The sequence below is a fragment of the Glycine soja genome, chromosome 1 (assembly GCF_004193775.1).
Source record: "Glycine soja cultivar W05 chromosome 1, ASM419377v2, whole genome shotgun sequence".
In the NCBI taxonomy this organism is placed as follows: domain Eukaryota; kingdom Viridiplantae; phylum Streptophyta; class Magnoliopsida; order Fabales; family Fabaceae; genus Glycine; species Glycine soja.
The window spans coordinates 23065354-23089843 of NC_041002.1; the positions used below are offsets into that span (position 1 = coordinate 23065354).

A 24490-nucleotide genomic window follows, 5' to 3' on the forward strand; every position below is an offset into this window, starting at 1 on the left:
AAGTTGATTACTCATGTGAGTTCTTGATTTAATCCCTATTTCTCTCCCCCTTTGGCATCAACAAAAAGCCAAAGTGCGTAACAAGTATAAGACAAACATATAATCATTCACAAGGCATACATTGAAGAATATAAACCAATCATGAAGCAAGAAACATGAATAGATCAAATATATAAAAACTACATACAAAAGAATAGAAAACAATCAAACAATATATCTTAACCATTCATCAATCTTAGAAAGATAATACTTCATATAATATCATATAATCCAAAAAGTCATTCATAATAACCAAATAAAAGTGCATACCTCTAGTCATATATCATCAAAATAATTAAGTTTAAAACTTCATAACCATAAACACCCAAGAGCAAGTAAATATAATCATCATGTTCAGTCATACTAATCAAAAAAAGAAATACTAAGTATTCAAATGTCATGAAAACATAGCCAAATACAAGGCTTAAAAAACAAAATATAATAATTAAACAAGAAAAGAGAGAAGCTTATAGAAATCAAGCAAGATAATAAATTATCCTCACATTATAACAGAAGCATATGTGCATAAATAACAAATAAGTCATAAGTCATCAAAACATAAATCATTTGTCTAAGTCACTTGCATCTAGAAGTCATAATTCTCTTTTAATGGTGTAGAAAGAGTCTTTGGTTAGTGGTTTTGTGAAGATGTCTACAAGTTGGTTTTTAGTATCTACAAATTTTAAAACACAGTCATCTTTTTCCTAAGACTAAGTGCTAATTGACTATCAATACTTACCAAGATGATTTTTTTTATTAACATAGAAGGTTTCATCACATTAAAATAATTTTATTTGAAATAAAATATAATAATTTTGAAAAGCATAAAAAGATATTTTGAACAATCAATCAAGTAATTCAAACATATCAAACAAGAATTATACAAGGATTGAAGGATATAGATCACAGGCATTATCAAACATTCAGATTTGTTAAAGATAATTTAAAAACTTAGAAAGTTCAAAGAACTCAGTCAATCATGTAATCATTATTTTCTCTGAAACTTACATGCTCAACATCTTTATCATGCTCATGCTTGATAACACATTTTTCAGAATCAAAAAGATACTTTATATATGAAAATTCTTATAAAAATAAATAAATATAACATAATGGATTTTGAAAAAAAAACCTTTATGAATGAACCTTAAGCAAGTAATTTACATGTCATATTAAAAATTAGGCAAGAATCATATAAGAGATATAAAACCATACATAACCATTCATAAATGACTAATCACATATCACATAAAAAATCATGCATAATCATTTTAAAAATATATATTAAAAAATCATAATAACTTTCAAGCACAATCAATCATCAAACATTTCAAATTAATTAAATTTAATTAACAATCAACTAACTATGCACAATACTTTCTAAAAAATTTCAAATTTCAATTTTTTTTTAAATTTCAATTTCAAATTTCAAATTTCAAATATTAAATTTTAAATTTCAACTTCCAATAACTTCCACTTCCAACTTTCAACTTCCATTTTCAACTTTCAACTTCTAGTAACTTCCATTTTTCAACTTCCAACTTCTATTTTCAACTTTCAACTTCCAATAACTTCCAAATTTTAATTTTCAAACTTCCAATAATTTCCAAAATTTAATTTTCAAACTTCTAAAAAGTTGGACATAATTTCCAAAGACAAAAAAATCAATCATGTATATTGAAATTCTTTTTAAACTAAATATAGTTAATTAATCATGATAAATTTTAACATAATCAAATAATTTTTTGTCTTATCTTCAATTTATAGAACTAAGTCTGTTCTACTGTAATCGATTAATTAAACACTAAATTTTAAGTATCAAATAACAATCATCAACACATATCATGGTAATTATTTACTTAATTCAATTATTCTAACATGTCAAAATATTTTTTATTTTTTAACAGAATCTAATCATCTTAGAAACAAAACATAAGCAATTCAAGCATTAATCAATTCAAACAAAATTCAATTAATCATACATATTCAAAATTAAAACTAAATATAGTTATTTAAACATCCATTGTCGATGTACCACTTCTTCCTTACAAATTCTTCTTTGTTGTTTTCATGAGAATTTGTTATGAGACACAAGTTGGCTTGGTCTTCATCATAATCTTGAAATGATTTCAGATTTGACCTGTTCCTGAAAATACTTTTGAAAAACAAAGAATTTAAAGAGGCCATGAATCTTGATGTTGTTAAAAATTCTACAAGATACCTGCTCCGATACCACTTGTTGGATCAAGTGGCCTCAGACTAATTAAGAAAGGGGGGTTGAATTAATTATTCTTAAACTTTTACTAATTAAAAATTTACTCTTCTAAGGCTTTTACTATGTTGTTAAGTAAATGAAGAACAGAAAAGAAACTTAACCAAAAGTAAAAGCGGGAATTAAAATGCACGGCGGAAATTAAGAGAGTAGGGAAGAAGGAGACAAACACACAAGAGTTTTTATACTGGTTCGGCAACAACTCGTGCCTACATCCAGTCCCCAAGCGACCTGCAGTCCTTGAGATTTCTTTTCCAACCTTGTAAAAATCCTTTTACAAGCAAAGATCCACAAGGGATGTACCCTCCCTTGTTCTCTTTGAACCTAGTGGATGTATCCTTCACTAGAACTGATCCACAAGAGATGTACCTTCTCTTGTTCTCAGTCAACAACCCAAGTAGATGTACCCTCTACTTGTACCACTAAGGATGTACCCTCCAATGTGTTAAGACAAAGATCTCAGGCGGTTAAACCTTTGATACTTTGTGAATGGGGATACAAAAGAATTATCAGGTGGTTAGTCCTTTGAAATCTTTTGTATAAGGGAAAGGGAAGAATCAAAAGAATTCTCAGACTCTGTCGTTTTGAATTCTTTGACAAGGGAGAAGGGAGACACAAAAGAATTCAAGCTGTCAGTCCTTTGTTCTTTTGGAAAAAGGAGAAGAGAGAGACAAAAAGAATTCAGGCGGTTAGTCCTTGGCGAATTCTTTTTGGCAAAGGAAGAAGAGATGAAAAGAATGAATAGCACAAGTTTTCAAGGTTTAGAAAACCAGAAAACTTTGGAAAGCTTTTGGCACAAAGAAGAAGAAGAAGTTCAAAGAGATTCAAGGCTTGTAAAGGATTGTATTAGATTGATTGGATTGATTAGAAAATGCAAAACAAAGCCTTGCTTTTATAGACTCTTCTGTAGAAGAAAAGCTTCATGGTGAATCAAAGATGATTCAAAGGTGTTTTGATGATAACAATGATGATAACAAAAGATGAATTCAAGAGACAAGAATCAAGATTCAAGGTTCAAAGATCTCAAGAATCAAGATCAAGATTCAAGACTCAAGATTCAAGAATGAACAGAAGACTTAATCAAGATAAGTATTAAAAAGTTTTTCAAAACTTTGAATAGCACATGAGTTTTTGACAAAACCTTTTACCAAAGAGTTTTTACTCTCTGGTAATCGATTACCAGATTGTTGTAATCGATTACCAGTAGCAAAATGGTTTTGAAAAAGTTTTCAAATTGAATTTACAACGTTCCAATTATTTTCAAAAAGCTGTAATCGATTACAATGTTTTGGTAATCAATTACCAGTGCATTTGAACATTGAAATTCAAATTCAAATGTGAAGAGTCACATCCTTTCACACAAAAGCTTTGTGTAATCGATTACACTAATTTGGTAATCGATTACCAGTGTTTGTTTCTGAATAAATCAAAATATGTAACTCTTAAAAAGGTTTTTGACTTTTTCAAATTGGTTTTAAGTTTTTCTAAAAGTTATAACTCTTCTAATAGTCTTCTTGACCAGACATGAAGAGTCTATAAAAGTAAGGCTTTGTTTTGCATTTTCAATTAATTCATTCCTTCATTCTTTACTTTTCCAATCAATCCTTTACAAGCCTTGAATCTCTTTGAACTTCTTCTTCTTCTTTGTACCAAAAGCTTTTTGAAGTTTTCTGGTTTCCAAACCTTGAAAACTTGTGCTATTCGTCTTTTCATTCTCTTCTCCCTTTGCCAAAAAGAATTCTCCAAGGACTAACTGCCTGAATTCTTTTTGTGTCTCTCTTCTCCCTTTTTCAAAAGAACAAAGGACTAACCGCCTGAATTCTTCTGTGTCTCCCTTCTCCCTTGTCAAAGAATTCAAAACGACACAGTCTGAGAATTCTTTTGATTCTTCCCTTTCCCTAATACAAAAGTGTTCAAAGGACTAACCGCCTGAGAATTCTTTTGTATCCCCATTCACAAAGTATCAAAGGTTTAACCGCCTGAGATCTTTGTCTTAACACATTGGAGGGTACATCCTTTGTGGTACAAGTAGAGGGTACATCTACTTGGGTTTGACTGAGAACAAGAGAGGGTACATCTCTTGTGGATCAGTTCTAGTGGAGGGTACATCCACTAGGGTTTCAAAGAGAACATGGGAGGGTACATCCCTTGTGGATCTTTGCTTGTAAAAGGATTTTTACAAGGTTGAAAGAAATCTCAAGGACCGTAGGTCACTTGAGGATTGAATGTAGGCACGGGTTGTTGCCGAACCAGTATAAAAACTCTTGTGTATTTGTTTCCTTCTTCCATACTCTTTTACTTTCCGTTGTGCATTTTATTTCCGCTTTTACTTTCTGTTAATATTCTCTTCTACTCCTCATTCTCTTAACAATTTAGTAAAAGCCTTAAAAGAGTAATTTTTAATTAGTAAAGGTTTAGGAATAATTAATTCAACCCCCCTTCTTAATTATTCTGAGGCCACTCGATCCAACATCTTCATGTCTGGTCAAGAGGACCATTTAGAAGAGTTATGACTTTTAGAAAAACTTAAAACCAATTTGAAAAAGTCAAAAACCATTTGAAGAGTTACATCTTTTGATTTATTCAGAAACAATCACTGGTAATCGATTACCAAATCAGTGTAATCGATTACACAAAGCTTTTATGTGAAAGGATGTGACTCTTCACATTTGAATTTGAATTTCAATGTTCAAAGGCACTGGTAATCGATTACCAAAACATCGTAATCGATTACAGCTTTTTTTAAATCAATTGGAACATTGTAAATTCATTTGAAAAAAATTTCAAATTCATTTTGCTACTGGTAATCAATTACAATAATCTGGTAATCGATTACCAGAGAGTAAAAACTCTTTGGTAAACATGTTTTGAGAAAAATCCATGTGCTACTCAGTTTTTGAAAAAACCTTTTCATACTTATCTTGATTAAGTCTTCTCTTGATTCTTGAATCTTGAGTCTTGAATCTTGATTCTTGGAAGCTTGATCCTTGAATCTTGATTCTTAATTCTTGAAATCAACTTTCCTCTTGAATCTTGAAGTGTTCTTGATTCTATCTTGAACATCTTGAACTCATTCTTTGATTGACCTTTGAGCTTTTTGTCATCACCTTTGTTATCATCAAAACATCTTTGAATCAATCTTGATTCATCATGAAGGTTTGCTTCTACATACCAGAAACGACACCATTGCTAACAGAGAATGCTTGAGCGACTACATCGAGGTAAGGGATGAGTTACTCACGCTTAAGGGATTAGAATGAACATTTGTAGGGATTCCTAGAGGATCATTTTTTGAATTATTTTGGGTTGTTTTATGAAATTCATGAAACGATTGTGTTTGACGGACCCAATGATGTCCCGATGCAAAATTGTTGTTTATTGATAGAGTTTCTCTTGAACAATTGGATGGTTCACTGAGCATGATTTTAGAGGAATCATATAGTATTGGTAAAATTGATACCTATTTTCCTCATGGTAGACCATTTCTTGTTCTTGTGATATAAAACATCTATCATTTTATTTTGTACTTTTTAATGTTGAAGAAATCTTTCCTTTCCAGATATAAAGAAAATTATTAAACCTGCTCGAAATGAAGAGGTTTTTATATCTTTATGTTCTTTGCACGAAATATATTTTAATTTTTATTCAAAACATTAAACATTCATAGGTGTCACAACCTATCCTTCGGCGGGAGGGTGAGGCGAAAAGAAAAAAAGGCATCTTCTCATGAAGAAAACGCGTAGAGTCGCCACCAACATTTATTCGGGAAAACGTTAGAAAAACCAAAACAAGGTCTGTGAATTTTGAAAATAAGGGTTCGGGAGTTATTTACGCACGAGGAAGGTATTAGCACCCCATGCGCCCGTCACAAGGGACGACAACCTTTAATCGAGTGTGCAAAACATGACTTCAAAATTTTGTATTTTCCCTTTTTATATTTTTATTTTTTTGGGGTCGACAAGGGCATTGCCCTTGCTCATATGTATCCTCAGGTGCGATGAGGAATTCAGACTTACGTAGTTCTTTAAGTCCGAAAGTTTGTGTTAAATTGATTTTATGTTTTTTTGAAAGATTGATTTTAATTGCGAACAAAAGTCGTTTAAGACGTTGGACCTTGAAACGATGTTTTAAACTTTGAAAAGTGGAGAGAGTCATTAAGGCGTTGGACCTTGAAACGATCTTTTGGTTTTTGAAAAGAGGAGAGATTTTTTAAGGCGTTGGACCTTGAAACGATCTCAAGTGATATTTGATAAAAAGAAGTTAGTTATGAGTTGATTTTATCTTGGTTTTGTTTACTAACTTTCAATCTCTTTAAAAGATGACTTATGTAACTAATGATCGGTTAAAAATACACAAAACAACAAAGAGGCCCCTAAGGGCGCATAGATCATATCCAAATCCTTAAAAAAAAACTAATCGGATGACGAACGAAGAACAATGTAAAAGTTGATTACAATCGTGATTTGGTAGCGTCCTCGCCTCGTTTTCTCTTCTTTCTTCTTCTTCTTTTCATCTTCTCTCAATATCCTTCAATGCTGAACCTTGGAACCCTTTACTCAGCCTCCCTCACGCCTATTTATAGCAAAAAATGGGACTTGGTGAACTTGTAGCTCGCCCCGGCGAGCTGATGCTTCACTCTGAAGTAACTTTGCTCGCCTAGGCGAGCTGGTTACTTCACCCCTAAGCTATTTGGGGGTCCAGGCGAGCCAGAGGCTAGCCTAGGTGAGTCAGGGCCCAGAGAAAATGCTTGAAATTACCTTTTTGCCCCTCCCTTGGGTATTTTCCGCATCCTTGACCAAAATATTGAATGATCCTTCGTCTTGCGCAGTAACTGGTGTCGAACAGCTCAAGTCGACTGGCGAGAATCAAAATATCCATGAATGATAGTTCCCAAACGAAATTAGGATATGACAACAGGTTACGTAGTATGTTTTTATATAATATGTTTCTTATTTATATAAATATATATGAGCATGTTTATTATTATTATTATTATTATTATTATTATATATATATAGTTACACTTAATACGTTGGTTATATATATATATATATATATATATATATATATATTTAGTATTACATGTAATTGTATAGTGGTGTGTTATATATATTTGATATATGTAAATATATTTATAAGTATTCAAGTTAGATATGTTTTGTTATTGTTATTATACACGCTTATCTATTTGTTAACTATATTTTGTAGTTAGTTAAATTGTGAGATGTTAAATTGTAGACATGAGATATGATTGTGAATTAAATGTGTGATTAATACTTGATGTGATATTACTTATGTTGTGAGTTGTGAATTATACAATAACCCGACTGATGTTTATCTTGAAAAAATTGTTTATGCGCAAAGTGTTGAAAGAAAAATGTAGGGTTCCAAGTTAGGAACCTGAAGTGTTAAATTGTAGCACAATGTGTTAAACGTGTTTGAAATATAAGTGTGAGGTTGTGGGTATTGTATAATTCATGAACCGTGTCTGCATGCAAAAAAAAAATTATTTTTAGGGTTGGACTTGAATCAGAAAGGTGAGACCCTAATAGATTTTTTGCAGTCTAGGTCTTGAGGGTAAAAACACTCGATTTGAGTACTCTTTTAAGCATATGTTGATCCCATATGGCTGGAACATTCTCACAAAACAGAATGACCCTGACTGGTCACCTTATGATTTTACTTAGTGAGAGTAACCTGACATACCAATTGTGTGGTGTGTCTTGTTATGTACTCTTAAGCGCCCGCCCTAGTATGGTTTTTCACTGACATGGTATCATATTGCATATAGGCTTGAGTCTTAGTATAATTGTTGCATAACACCTATGAATTGTTTATTATAAAATTTGTGAGTGTTGTTATGTCTTGACTTGAGTGTGTGATTCATGTGTAATGTGATTGGTGATTAAAACAAGGTCTTTTTTGAGTAGATTTCATAAATTCTAGCACTTGAGAGGGTATGAGACATAGAGAAGAAGTGAGGATGAAGAAATGAGAGAAAAGCAAGAGTTTTTAGCAAATAAGAGGTTTTAGAGAGTTTTTGGAGTGGGTTTAGGCTAACCCATTTATGCTTTTTCTTGTGCTAAGCCTAAACTATAGTGCCCAAACATCATGTAAACCATCAAACCCATAACAACACCTAAACAACATATAATTAATTTTTCATATTCATTAATTAATCTTTATTTAAACACTTAAATTTAAATTTAATTTCTCTTATATTTTAGTTATACTACTTATCATATATTATGAAAATCATAGTGCACATGGACAAAACAGTATTTTATTTAGTAACATGATTTAAATTTAATTCTTCTTCCATTTTTCATCAAACACTTGGTCACACAAAAAAACTACCATGTTACACAACACATTTTTTTTTTTTAATTCTTTTTTGCAGAGGATATAAGAATGGAAAATGGGTTGTTTTCCGTTTCTCTCGCTTGGTTCTTTTCACTGTTCTAAACATAAATGCAAACATCTTTCATAACAAAAAATTGAATCTTAGTTTATCACGCTATGACAATGCCTTCGTTCAAACCCAAAAATGTTAGTAATATATACAATATATATTTAAGTTCATTTAAATCATATATTTGTACTCAAATATAAATTTATGAAAGATTATTTTTTTTCAAAAGGAAAAATATTTTTTATCCTTTATACATTCAATCAAACATTTTCAAGGTCTCTTTACTTTTATATTGATGAATTTAGTCATCAAACTTTTAAAAACATGTAGATTTAATATTCATTCCTAAGTAGTAAGAATTTATCATATTTTTAAAAACTAAGAAAAATTAAATCTACATATAAAGCTACACAAATCTTAAACTCTTGATTATGTGGAAAAAAAAAATCTTAACTCTTGATTCAAAGTATAAGAAATTAGAAACTTTATTTATTTTTTCTTTCTATTTTCAAACTTCAAATAAAAAAGGCCGCGTGGGTTGTTGCCAATGCTAACGTTGGCGATGTAAACAGAGTGGAGCAGCTCCAACTGCCAACCAACTCTCCTTCGACTTCTCCGCTTTCTTTCTTTCCTTCTTTCTATTTCCTTCTTTTCATTCACTCTTTCACATTCACTCCCTTTCTTCCTTCCTTCCGTCATTCCCTTCAAACCCTTCCATTCTCCTCACCATGGCTTCGCCCTTTCTCCCCGCCAAAACCAATTCCGCCACCCTCTCCTTCTCCGCCGCAGTCCCCGGCCGCCGCCTCCACTTCGCGGCGTCTCCGTCGCATTCCCCTCGACGGAGGTCCTCCCTGACGGTGAAGTCGAAGATCAGGGAGATCTTCATGCCCGCCCTCAGCTCCACCATGACGGAGGGAAAAATCGTCTCGTGGGTCAAGTCCGAGGGCGACGTCCTCTCCAAAGGTGACAGCGTCGTCGTCGTCGAGTCCGACAAGGCCGACATGGACGTCGAGACGTTCTACAATGGCATCCTCGCCGTCATCGTTGTCGCCGAGGGCCAGACCGCCCCCGTCGGTGCCCCCATCGGCCTCCTTGCGGAGACCGAGGCCGAAGTTGCCGAGGCCATGGCAGCCGCCAATTCTGCTCCAACTCCACCTCCCAAAGCTTCCGATACTTCTCCGGCGCCGGCACCGGCGCCGGAAGTCTCTGATTCACCACGTAAGGCGGTTGCAACACCGTATGCCAAGAAGCTCGCGAAGCAGCACAAAGTGAACATAGGTTCGGTTGTCGGGACTGGTCCGTTTGGAAGAGTCACTCCTGCTGACGTGGAGAAGGCCGCCGGTATTTTGCCGGCGGAGAGCAATGTAGCTCCGGCGGCGGTGGATTCGGCTCCACCGAAAGCTGCTGCTGCGGCTCCGGCGGCATCCTCGGCTTCAATTCCAGGTTCTAGTGTTGTGGCCTTTACGACAATGCAATCTGCGGTTGCGAAGAACATGGTGGAGAGTCTCTCTGTGCCGACGTTCCGTGTTGGGTACCCAGTTACCACTGATGCACTTGATGCTCTGTATGAGAAGGTATTTTTATACTAATAGCTTAATAGAGTCAATTTAAATAATTTTTTCAGTAAGCCAAGTGGATATAATTAAAAATTAAAATACATGAATTTTTACACTATTATTTAATCATAAATTATCATGTATGATAACACCACCGTTTACTTTTGTAATGATTATTTTAAAAATAATATTTATGATGATTTTTAATTGGATGATAGTGATAGGACATAAAAATTAAACTCATGGTTGTATAAGTTGATTTTGACTTATAAAAGAAATTTGATTCATTTTGTTTTCCTTTCCTTTAAATGCTTATTTAGAAGTTTATTGGTAAAGTTCTTTTCAGTTATAGTTGTCTAAGATTTTAAATTACACTTGCAGTTGGTGTTGCATTGTGATTACTGAAATTTTTTGTTGTAATTGTGATTGCCATGTGCTATTGGGTATGATGGTGCGTTGTGATTACTGAAATTACAATTCCAGCCGCAATACTGGGGCCTACAAAAACATAAACATAGTATTGCGGCTGTAATTGGGATTGCAGACCCAGACTGCAATTTTATTGAAATTGAATATGAGAGTTTCAAGTTTTACAAATTTTGTTCTTGTTATTGTTGATGCATTTTCAGGTGAGAAAAAAGGGTGTGACCATGACAGCGATTCTGGCCAAGGCAGCTGCAATGGCACTCGTTCAGCACCCAGTGGTGAATGCCTCGTGCAAAGATGGGAAGAACTTTGCCTATAATAGTAACATTAACATTGCTGTTGCTGTGGCAACCAATGGTGGTTTGATTACACCGGTTCTTCAGGATGCAGATAAGGTATGTGATTAGTGAATTGGATAATTGTTCTGAATCAGAACAGTAATTGGAGAATACAAAATTGTGTTTCAGTTCCTTAGTTAATTGTTTGCTTACTTGTTTTGTTACAGTTGGACTTGTATCTTTTGTCCCAAAAATGGAAAGAACTAGTGGAAAAAGCTCGTGCCAAGCAATTGCAACCTCATGAATATAATTCAGGTTTCTTGACGATTTGTGTATTTTGTAATGTTGTTTCTCTGTGAGACTGGAATCTTTTAGTCTATAAACTTAATTGTGCTGTTTTGTTATGTCTTCAGGAACTTTCACACTTTCAAATTTGGGAATGTTTGGAGTTGACAGGTTTGACGCCATACTTCCTCCAGGCCAGGTGAGTTGGTGACCAAATGAACAATTGAATTTTGACTTTTGATTTAATAGATTGAGGCTCAGTTTTGTGGCAATTTGACCTTTGATTTTATTTATGTTAAGCTTTTCCATTCATGTTTAGGGGGCTATCATGGCGGTTGGAGCATCAAAACCTACTGTCCTAGCAGATAAGGATGGTTTCTTTACTGTAAAAAGTAAAATGCTGGTGAGTAATATGATTATTTCTCTAAATTTATTTTTAGGTTAGTATAATCGACAAGTTTGTATAATTGATAGTCAGGCACTTATGCTTAGGTGAACACAGAAACAGTGTTTTTTATTATATAAAAAAATCATATGAAGACAATTAGTCTTGCATAATATTTGCATGATGGTGTTCTGCTAAAAAACTATATTGCTCTAAAGCCATACCCTAAACCTTAGGTTGCATATGCCTGCTGTTATGCTTAGTGTTTCTGAAGGATAAATTATGTGGGCATCATATGATATGAATCGTATCTCAAGTCTTCATACAACATATTTTGTTTATTATTTTATTTAAATTATTAAATGGACCACAATCATGATCGAGAGAAAAAACATTGATACGAACAAAGGATAGTGGTGAGCCTTGTTTTGAGGACAAGGGACCTTCTTACTTACTACACTAAATCACTTTGATCAAATTCATTCTGCTATTTTATTCATATATTTGTGTATTTATAAGGATAGTGGGTTGTATCATAACTAAATTGATTACATTCCACTACTAATAACCTATAACAGCATTTGGCATTTTCCTAAGACATACTACCGCTAGTGCTTCTTGCATACACTACACGAAATCATCCAAATAAGCTGGTTTGGTAGTGCTCCTCTTGGGCCTATTACTGTTGCTTCTTCCTATCATTCCCTAACCCATCAAAAAGACATTGTCCTTAAGATGTTGGGTGTAGGAAAACAAAACCTGAATCCCAAATTAAAGTGGGTGTAGGAATGAGTGAATGAAGATCGTTGCGGAAGCAGAGCCATTTGGAAGTGACAACAATGGCATAGACGGTGAGAAGGAAGGGGTGGTCGAGCTCAATGTCCCTGACCTTGGTGACAAACACAACGAAAAGGGATAAGCGGAGGTCGAAGGGAAGGATGTGGCAGCTGGGGGAGCTCTGTGCAGAACCGGTGACGGGCGACTTAGCGGGGGTCGGAGGAGGGTGCATGGTGCTTGGCGTTAACGGGGAGGTGGGAAGGGAAGGCGACGTGGTTTCTACTATTGGTGGTGGCTTTGGAGAGGAGGAAGATGGGAAAGGTTGGTTGGTTACCTTGGGAAGCAGAGGCGGCATGGTTCTGGTTGGTGGTGGTCACTTCGCCGAAGATTAAGATGGAGAGGGTTGGCTGGGTACCATGATATTCAATTTTAGGAGAATGACATCGAGTTTGGAGTCCATGGAGGCTTGGGTCATGGCAAAGTGGAGTTAAGTTGCAGCGAGTTTGGCCATGGTGGCCTTGAGGTGGTCCAGGCTGGCGGAGGAAAGTTTGGTGTTCGCCATTGGAGAGTGGCAGGTCGAACCAATTGATACGAACAGAGGACAGTGGTGAGTCTTGTTTCGAGGACAAGAAACCTCCTTACTACACTAAATCACTTTGATCAAATTCATTCTACTATTTTATTCATATATTTGTGTATTCATAAGGATAATGGACTGCATCGTAATTGAATTGATTCTCCACTATAACAGCTTTTACATTCCACTACTAACAACCTATAACAACATTTGGCATTTTCCTAAGACATACTACTACTAGTGCTTCCTGCATACACTACACGAAATCATCCAAATAAGCTGGTCTGGTAGTGCTCCTCTTGGGCCTATTGCTGCTGCTTCTTCCTATCATTCTCCTTTGTTCGTATCAATTGGTCCGACCTACTGCTCTCCAATGGCGAACGCCGAACCTTCCTCCGCCAGCCTGGACCGCCTCGAGGCCGCCATAGTCAAACTTGCTACAGCTCAACTCCGCTTCGCCACGACCCAAGCCTCCATGAACTCCAAACTTGATGCCATTTTCCTGAAATTGAATACCATGGTACCCAGCCAACCTTCTCCATCTTATTCCTCTGCGAAGTCACCACCACCAACCGAAACCATGTCGCCTTTGCTTCCCAAGGTAACCAGCCAATTTTTCCAATCTTCTTCCTCTGCAAAGCCACCACCAACAGCAAAAACCATGCCGCCTCCCCTTCCCATGGTAGCTTCCCACCTCCCCATTAACGCCAAGCACTATGCACCCTCCTCCGACCCCCGCCAGGTCGCCAGTCATCGGTTTTGCACGGAGCCCCCCAGCTGCCACATCCTTCCCTCTGACCTCCACTTATCCCTTTTCGTTGTGTTCGCTGCCAAGGTCAGGGACATGGAGCTTGACCACCCCTTCCTACTTCCTACACCCAACACCTTGAGGACAAGGTGTTTTTGATGGGCTAGGGAATGATAGGGAGAAGCAGCACTAGTAGGCCCAAGAGGAGCACTACCAGACCAACTTATTTGGATGATTTCATGTAGTGGATGCAGGAAGCACTAGCGGGAGTATGTCTTAGGAAAATGCCAAATGCTATTATAGGTTACTAGTAGCGGAATGTAAAAGCTGTTATAGTGGAGAATCAATTCAATTACGATGCATCCCATTATCCTTATAAATACAAAAATATATGAATTAAACAACAGAATGGATTTGATCAAAGTGATTTAGTGTAGTAAGGAGGTCCTTTGTCCTTGAAACAAGGCTTACCACTGTCCTTTGTTTGTATCAAGCTCTTTGCTATGAAATCTTGTATCTTAGATTTCATAATTCATACATAAGAAACCAGATTTATAGGTGTAACAACCCGCCTCGTCGCTAAGATATCAACACTCTAATATGCAATAATTTCAATTTTTATAAAAACTCCCTTAATCTACTTATGAAAATAGAAGTAATTTTGTCCCAACATACATTCACTAAACCATGCACGTTTACTTAGATGAATATATATATATATATATATATATATATATATATATATATATATATATATATATATATATATATGAACAACAATTTAGTACACGTCATCCACATGAGGTAAAATTAAATTTGTTCATACATATGATTAAAATCCAAGTTTTACATCTTTGATTCAATAAAATAAAACTTGAAAACCAACTACGGAGGAGTTGATCACAAAACACAACTCCCTCCCAAAATAATGTCAACGTCATCACGTCGGCTCGGCGGCTCCTCACCAGAATCTTACTCCCTGCACCCTGCCACTGTCATTCTGCTCCCACGAACATTGTTCGCGATCATCACAAGTATCAACCACACGATACAAAATTGCAAGGGTGAATTCATTATAAAAAGAATCAATACCAAATCCAAATAACAACAATTAGCAAGAAACATAGGTAAAAATTATGAGCTTACACAACATTCATTATTCAACTCACATCCAACAATTATTCATCATCCATATTCAACAATTTCTCACCATCCATTCATGGATCCAATCAAGACCACACATAATGATGCATGCACTTGACTCAACTCTCAGATGCAATGTGGTACATACCAACAACCAAATCTCAGGAAATAGCCTAAGCGTGTCCACACGACACTCTCACTGAGGGAACCATGTAGAGTTCTTCGAGACCACCCGGTTGTGCACGTAACTACCCCCCACCGTAGGTGATCAGCTTGGAGGCCCAAAGGAGTTCCCTACCAGGTGACAAGCCCCCTCAGTACAAAGTACACTCTGCCACAGTTACTCTATTTCCTGTGTCGTATGAGCTATGAACATGACCAAAAGCAAGTGCTAAAGACCATGGACCAATTAAAGCGCCTAAGCATCCCCTCGGAAATGCTTAGATTCTTTAACCACGCTTGTCACCCATGTCTGGGTCATCCGACAAGGTCAGTGCACTTAACCCCCCATGACATATACTACATACGACGTATGAACGTGGCCCAAAGCAAGTGCCAAAGACCCTGGAAGGTCAGTGCACTTCGTCCCCCACGAACATACACAACATCCAACATATGAACGTGGCCCAAAGCAAGTGCCAAAGACCCTGGAAGGTCAGTGCACTTCACCCCCCACGAACATACAGAACATGCACATGCCAATGCATTTCCAACATCAATCAATATTCCATTTTCACATCATTCTTAACATAGACATCATCTCGTCTCAATGACATTATCAAAAACAACAACAACCTCATTTCATATTCATATAATTATCAACAATACCATCAATTCATGTTGACATGGTCTTTATTAACGTCATCTCAAATCACACACACACACACACACACACACACACACACACACACACACACACACACACACACACACACACACACACACATATATATATATATATATATATATATATATATATATATATATATATCACATCCCATTCGTCAAAACATAGTCTTTCCTGAAAAACCAGCATGCATATCAATAACAATTATATTGCATCCCATTAGTTAAAAACATCATTTTCTATAAAAGAAAAATCAGCATGCAACAGGGACATACAATTATCCTCATAGCTAGGTTCCCTAACCCTAACTATGCTGTTAAAACGGTGAATTTTATAATAAACTCCCCTCACCTATTGTGAGCCACTTGCGGGTTCCTCATCACGTCACTTGGAGATTTCTTTTTCTTCTCCGCTTGTCAGTTCCACGCAATCCTCTACCATACCAAAACAAAGGAGACTTAATATGGATTTCAGAAAACAAAGCTAATAACAATGCTCTGGGTCAAACACCCACGTCACTACATAAAAGTACTGAGAGCATTTCGGGTTTTACAAAGGGACATCATTTGGAAATTCTGACCATGCAAATGTGACCGGGGTTCAGTGTAGGTCATGAAAATAACACCCATGTCAGAAAAGGATAACGTTTACAAAGTCTCTTTCTCTAGGGTTTTTCAAAGGAAACGTAAAACATGCAATGGCGGTTCCAAAGTTAGAAAAGATACAAAGACAAGCTGAAACTAACAAGAAACACGCATAGAACCATGGTTACCTCGAAGGAAAATAAAAGGTCAGATTAGGGTTTCATTCTCTACCGAAACCGCGAGGCAAGTTGGAAGATTTTGCTTCGGTTGAAGGGTTCCTCTCGGTGTGCGGTTTTAACGGAGAACAACGGCGGTTTATGGTGGCTAATGGTGGATGTGAGTGATGGAGAAAGAGCTTGAAACGTTGGAAATGGATTTGGAAGAAAGAAAGAGAAGAAAATGACGTTTTTCCTAAGCTACTTGGATTACAAGACTTAAAACGCACAAGTGAGCAATGCTCTCGGAAATGAAAATGTCGCGCACACTCTAGATATCTTCCCAATGATCCCAACGGTCAGATCGTGGAAAAGTGTCTTGTGAAGCTGCAAACCCAATTTTGAGAAGATCCAACGGTTAACAAAGACTGAACAACATTTTTACCGAGGCAGCTTCATGTAGCTTCCTTGAGAAGCTTCATTAAGAGGCTTCCCCAAGAAGCTTTCTCGTGGCTTCTTTGAGAAGCTTTCTCAAGAGGCTTCTTTGAGAAGCTAACGCTTTAACTACTAACACCCTTTTAATAACTAAACTCACCTCCTCAAAAATAATTACGAATAAAATAACACAACAAATATAATCAAACATCAAACATAATTATTAATAATATATAGATATATATCAGGGTGTTACAGTAGGCCTTCCTAAGCTATTGCAATTGTTATCTAGAACTTTTTCTTCCTCTCTGCTCATAAAAACTATCACCTTCATAAACTTTTTCACTAGGCTTTTAACACGCTAGATGTTAGAAACTGTAGCTGGATGGTTTGACTGATTCTTAGTAGCTAAGATGTATCTTAAACTACAACATAACCTTGTTTCTTGTTCTTGACTGACTTATGATCCCACTGTACTCATGTTGCTTGACATACTGTAAATGATTAGACTTGTTTTCTTTCTTGTTTACTATTGAATTCCATTATTGTATTCATCCACATTGAGGACACACCTCTAATGACAAAACCTTTCTCTATAGTCTATAATGTGTTTGTTCTGAATCTCTCTACCTGATTCATTGCTAACTAAATATTGCCTATACATATAATCATTTTGAACGCTATTGATTCCTTTCATAGTCAATGAACAAATATGGTCCTTCTAGTGGAGGTTATAGAGAAACTAGTGTGTGTGTGTTCTCCTTTTCTTTTATAAACTTTGAAGTTAAAATTATTTCAAGGAAATTGTTTTCATCATGGTTTCTAAAGGCAGCTTGTCAATTTTACCCCCTTACCTGTCGTACTTTCTACAATTCCCCATCAGATGAATGGTGCAACCTGTAAATAAATTTCTTTAATTCTTTGTTTCTATGGCACAATGGTATACCATTGTGCCTTGGTGACCAGTTGGTCATGGGTTTGAATTCGGAAATAGCCTCTTTGCATATGCAAGTGTAAGGCTACATACAATGACCCTCTCTGATAGGGATGAGAATGAAGTACATAAACAATTACAAGTTGACTATAATAAAAGGAAAAAAAGGGAATTAGTTTGTAACTGGGGGCAGTTTAGGGACAGTAAAAGTATTTGTGGTTTTTTTGTAAGTGTGGGTTCTGATATTATAAATAGGCCTTGATAGGAAAAAGGGGAACAAATTTGCGTAATTGAAAATTGAGCTTGGCTCTTTGTCACAGGGTAAACCCTTGGGGAAGGAGCAATCTCTCTAATTCTCTGTCCTTTTCTTACCAATCAATAAAACTTTTTTCTAATTGTTCTCTTGTCATCTCTGAGTTCCTAACAAGTTGGTCCGACCTACTAGATTTGAACCAGCATTGGGGTATTGGGGTACACAAGTTTTTTTTTTTTGGTTCTATCCAAACCTGTGAAGGGAGACTAACTATGAGTATGGACCATTTTTCTTAATTGTTAAATTTTACAATTTGCTCAATTAATATAATCAACCATTACATATTTGAATATTAGAAACTTGTTTTGTTTGGGGTAGTAAGAAGAGTAGACCAATTAAGAACCTAAGCAATCATCATTTTTACTTTGTAATCATAACTTAAAATAATCACTGTGGATGTATTTGTATTCTTGTCTATCAAAGGTTGTAACTCGTAATTGTTTCTACTCTCTTAGAAATCAACAATAGCATTTGTCTTAACTCTTAAGCAATGTAAGCATGCAAGAAACTTTGAATCCTTTGTTTCCTTTTCCTACTTATATGCACAGTTGAGCAGACTGTATTAAAAATTCACAAATTTATGATAGCAGCAGTTCGTTGAACAAAAAGGATATATAATAGTTTATCTGATCCTATGTATTAAGCTATATTTGGCAATTAGTTATATTTGGCAATATTTTAATGTGCAAATCAAAGTTGATTCCATTAATAGCTATTTACAGCTATATTGTAATTAGGCACATGTGTAATTGGTAAATGTATATATCAGAGGCACAATTTTAGGATGAATTGCAGGTGCACATTCTTGTATATAAAAAATGGCCCCTTGAGGAATAAAAGCATCTGAACCATTCTTTTACATGGTATCAGAGCCATGGAAGAAAAAGAAGATCGACCAAAGTCTTCTGTGGGAGGAGACGACCATTGTTTTACAAGTCTGATCACGCAAGTGCAGTTGCGGGGTGAAAACTATGATGAATGGGCTCGAGCTATGAAGACTTCTTTGAGAACAAGAAGAAAATGGGGTTTCATTGACATAACCATAACAAAACCTGAAGAAGGATCCTCTGTGATGGAGGATTGGTGTACTGTCCAAGCCATGTTGGTATCATGGATCTTGAATACAGTAGAACCTTCTTTGTGACAATCGTGTCTTATTTGGAAACCGCCAAAGAGCTTTGGGATGACATAAAGGAGAGATTTTCAGTTGTGAATGGTCCATGCATTCAGCAGCTGAAACTAGACTTGACCCAACGCAAACAAGGAGGTTTGTCCATGGTGGCTTATCACGGAAAGCTGAAGGCTCTATGGGATGACTTGGCCAACTATGAACAACTATCGACCTGTACTTGCAAAGGCCTCACGTGCGGTGTTGCAGCAAAACTTGAAAAACGCAGAGAAGAGGAACGAGATCACACTTTTTTTATGGGCCAAGATGATGGGCTCTATAGAATGGTTCGTTCCAACTTGCTAGAAGATGTACTCTATTCTAGAACATGAAGAAAGATTACGGATTATCACACGAAGCAAAGAAGAAAGAATAGAAGTCATGGCCTTAGCTGCTCAAGCAGGTGCAAGGATTAAAAGGCGTGAGAAAAGAACAGATCTGTCTGCACGAATTGCAACAAATCTGGTCATGATGAAGTAGGTTGTTTCTTGCTGATTGGATACCTAGAATGGTAGGGTGATTGTCCCAGAAATGATGACAAGATAGGTGGACGAGGAAGAGGTCAGAATCGCACTGAAGGTACTGGATCAAACAGTAGATGTGCACAGAAGGGTCCAGTAAATGCTCATGTTGTCCAAAACTTGGGATCCAACATTAGTGGAGATATGGAGAATTCTGGCATGACAGGATTGAGCAAGGAGCAATGGCAAACTCTGGTAGAATTGCTTAACAATTTGAAGGTCACTCCAAATGAAAGCATGATTGGTAAAACTAAACTCAATTCATGGATCCTTGATAATGGGGCATCTAATCACATGATAGGAACCTTGCAACACCTATGTGATGTATGGAAAGTGCCTGGGTGCCCTGTTGGACTTCCTAACAGGCACACCGCCACATCTACTAAAGAAAGAACAATAAGGCTTGTTGGTGGTTTAAGACTTGAAAACGTGCTTTATGTGCCTCAGTTGAATTGCAACTTAATTTCTATATCACAATTATCAGATGAATCCAATTGTAATGTCCAGTTTACTGCTAATCTATGTGTGATACAGGACCGCACTTTGAAGATGCTGATTGGAGCGGGTGAACGAAGGGATGGACTCTACTTCTTCCGGGAAATTTTGAAAGTGAAGGCTTGCAGAGTTGAAGGGATAACTTAACTAGAAGTATGACACAAGCATTTAGGACATCCATCTTGGCAAACTACTCAATTAGTCTCTAATCGTAGTAGGAATAAAGTTAGTGATACATGCCAAAGAGCTAAGCAAACTAGAGAAACATTTCCATTGAGTAATAATCAAGCTTCCAATACATTTGATTTGATACATTGTGATTTATGGGGATCTTATAGAACTCCTTCTTCTTACGGTGCTTCATATTTTCTTACCATTGTCAATGATTGCTCACCTGCAGTTTGGGCTTTTTTGTTGATTGATAAGAAAGAAGTATCACGGGCACTTACAAATTTTTTTGCTATTGCAGAAAGGCAATATAAAAAAATGGTTAAAACTATGAGAAGTAATAATGGAACAGAATTCATTTGCATGAAAAAATATTTTCATGAGCGTGGGATAGTTTTCCAACCTTCTTGTATAGGAACACCTTAGCAAAATGGCAGGGTCAAAAGAAAGCATCGGCATATCCTCAATGTGGTGCGAGCTTTGTGATTTCAAAGAAGTTTACCCATTGAATTTTGGGGCGAATGTGTGTTGACAACATGATACTTGATTAATCGTACTCCAAGCTCAGTCTTAAAAGGGAAAACTCCATATGCAGTATTGCATGGCCAACCCCCCCTCTTATACTCACCTACGTATCTTTAGGTCCTCGCGTTTTGCATGCAACCAAAATACAAACGGAGACAAATTTGCAAGTCGTAGTCGTTGGTGTGTCTTCATGGGGTACCCTTATGGGAAAAAAGGGTGAAAAGTCTACGACCTTGAGACCCATGAATTCTTTGTGTCATGAGACATAACTTTCTTTGAAAACCAATTTCCATTTCATCACACCGAAACTGCACCAACTCTCTCAATCTCCATCACTGAAGAAGCTGATCTGGAGAATCAAATTGATGACAAAGCAACCAATCAAATTGAGTTGTCTACAGAATAGTTTCTTGACGATAAGGGGGATATTTACACTACGGAAGTTGTTGTAACATATACTATTGTGATTCCAGAACCTCCAGATATACAGATCCCAAACACTCATGATGAGAATGAACCATTGGGGCGTGGCTGTCATGTCAAATATCCACCTACTCAATTACAAGACTACGTCATACACATGATTAAGAAGTTATCTCCTTTCACTCGTTCATCGGCTTAATCTCATTTTTTCAGGTGCATCCTATCCTATCTCGCATTATGTAAATTGTGAAAAATTTTCTTTGCCACATAGACATTTCCTTGCAATTATTATTGCAGAAAAAGAACCACTCTATTTTCATGAGGTAGTGAAAGATGCTCACAAGAAAGAAGCAATGCAATCTGAGATTCAAGCTCTTGAATGAAATCGTACGTGGACCATGCAACAACTACCACCCGAAAAGAAAGCTCTCAGGTGCAAATGGGTGTACCGCATGAAGTATCACTTGGATGGGACAATTGAACCTTTTAAAGCCCGGTTAGTTATACTCGATAATCATCAAGTAGAAGGGATCAACTACACTAAGACATTTGCGCCGATTGCTAAAATGGTCACAGTGTGTACTGTCTTAGTAGTAGCAACAACAAAAGCTTGGGAACTTCACCAAATGGGCATGCACAATGCGTTTTTGCATGGAGATTTGCATGAAGAAGTGTTCATGAAAATGCCTCCTGGATTTTCAGCTTCACAATCGGACATGGTCTGCAAGCTACGAAAATCACTTTACAAGTTAAAACAAGCTCCACGCTGGTGGTTTTCCAATTTCTCTATTGCTCTCAAATCCTTTGGATTTCAACAATCATATCTTGATTACTCTCTGTTCATTTTGCATCGAGAAGACACTCAACTTGTGGTTCTTGTCTACGTTGACAATTTGATCATTACTGGCAATACTCCTTCTGCCATCAAGCATTTTATGCTCTACCTCAGTACATGTTTTCATATGAAAGATCTTGGTATTTTGAAGTATTTTTTGGGTATTGAGGTTGACAGAAATCCTACGGGAATTTTTCTTTGTCAGCATAAATATGCGCTTGATATTATATTTGAAGCTGGTCTCCTTGGTGCTAAACCCGCTGCCACTCCATTAGAGTAGAACCATTGCTTGTCACTTGCTATAGGACAACATCTTTCAAATCCCGAGCAATATCGACATTTAGTTGGGCATTTGATTTATCTGTGTTTCACTCAGCTTGAGTTGTCATACAGTGTCCACCTTCTATCTCAATTCATGCAACAACCCTGAATAGAACACCAGGAAGTGACACTACGAGTGGTTCGATTCTTAAAGGGTAATCCAGGACAAGGAAATGCGACTTGCAACTTCATGGGTGGTGCAACTCCGATTGGGCAAGTTGCCCTTTGACCAGACAATCAGTCATTGGATGTCTAGTGCAGCTTGGTGACCCTTCTATTTCCTGGAAAACAAAGAAACAACATACAGTTTCTCGGTCTTCTACTGAGGTTGAGTATAGGTCTATGGCAACCACTACATGCGAGTTGAAATGGTTGAAAGGGATCCTCTCCAACCTAGGGGTCGTCCATGACAAACCCATGACCATTCGTTGTGATAGTTAGGCCGCTTTGCACATTGCCAAAAATCCAGTGTTTCATGAACGCACCAAACACATCGAGGTAGACTATCACTTTGTTCGGGATGAGGTTCTCAAAGATAATATCCGCCCCAGCTATGTTCCTACTACTACTCAACTTGCGGATATATTCACAAAGCATTGGGGAAACTGTAGTTTGAAGCTTTCCTTGGCAAGTTGGGTATTCGAAATCTCCATGCTCCAACTTGAGGAGGAGGGGGGGGGGGGTATTACGCTATATTTGGAAATTAGTTATATTTGGTAATCTTTTAATGTGAAAATTAGAGTTGATTTCATTAATAGTTATTTACAGTTGTATTGTAATTAGGCACGTGTGTAATTGGTAGATGTATATATCAGAGGCACAATTTTAGGAGGAATAGCAGGTGCTCATTCTTGTATATAAAGAATGGCCCCTTGAGGAATAAAAGCATCTGAACCATTCTTTTACACTATGCAAAAAGATTCTGTTGAAAAAACCTAGGTTCACTCCATTTACTTTGTGATAAGTCCTTTTCATAACACGAACTGAGTTTTGAAATCTGGGACTATTTTATATATTGTACTTGTTAAAACAAGAATGGGATGAGTGCCCAATTGTTCTGCATTAGAGAGTAATTTCCAATGACTTCAAGTTTTTTGAGATTTTTTATTTATTTATTGTTTTGATTAAATGTATGCTTCTTTTAAGAGGTACAAGAACAAAGACATCTTTTAACATATGTGGGATTGTAGTTATTTATATCTGAGCATAACATTAATTATCTTTCAACTTTCCTTTGTCAGGTAAATGTAACTGCTGATCACCGAATAATCTATGGGGCTGACTTGGCTGCATTCCTTCAGACATTCTCAAAAATCATTGAGAACCCTGAATGCCTAACATTGTAGTCATTCAACACTTTGACATAATTATCTATCTTCGATCATCCACAAGGGATTACGAGTTGATAGCTTTCACTGAGCAGACTCTAGCGAAATATACCTCATTATGTGATTATCTTGTAATTTCACAGTTTTATTGTTATATATTTCCAGGGTCTTTCTGAAGGAACATTTTCTTGATTTTCAATGGGAGGAACAACTTTGATTTTTTTTCCCGCTGAAGGAAATTGTAAACCAATATCTATGGCAAGAAACAAGGAGAGTGAATTATGCTTATGACTTACCAATAAAAAAACCTAGTATTCTTTTCATATCATAATTTTGTGTAGGGTTCTAAGATTTGGTTCGTGCCAACATTCATTTCTTTAATCATTTATTCATTTTCCTTAGGTTTAAGAGGGCTGCTGGGCCGGTAGTCCACTACCAACATATTTTTTTCTCATTATTATTGTTCTTGTTGTTATATATAAGTAGCAACGAAGTAACAAGTAGTTGGTCCGAGTGGTCTTGGATTCAATCCCTTTAAAC

The 24490-nt window shown here is 36.5% G+C and overlaps 1 protein-coding gene across 1 annotated transcript; it reads left to right on the forward strand.

Moving 5' to 3' along the window:
* The first annotated feature begins 9258 nt into the window (after nt 1–9258).
* LOC114413316 (dihydrolipoyllysine-residue acetyltransferase component 4 of pyruvate dehydrogenase complex, chloroplastic-like) lies at nt 9259–24281 on the forward strand. The gene is made up of 6 exons (XM_028377649.1): nt 9259–10297; nt 10909–11100; nt 11211–11298; nt 11397–11467; nt 11588–11671; nt 23864–24281. The coding sequence occupies exons 1-6, from the start codon at nt 9452–9454 to the stop codon at nt 23966–23968; spliced, it is 1386 nt and encodes a 461-aa protein (XP_028233450.1). The 5' UTR covers nt 9259–9451; the 3' UTR covers nt 23969–24281.
* The last annotated feature ends 209 nt before the right edge of the window (nt 24282–24490 follow it).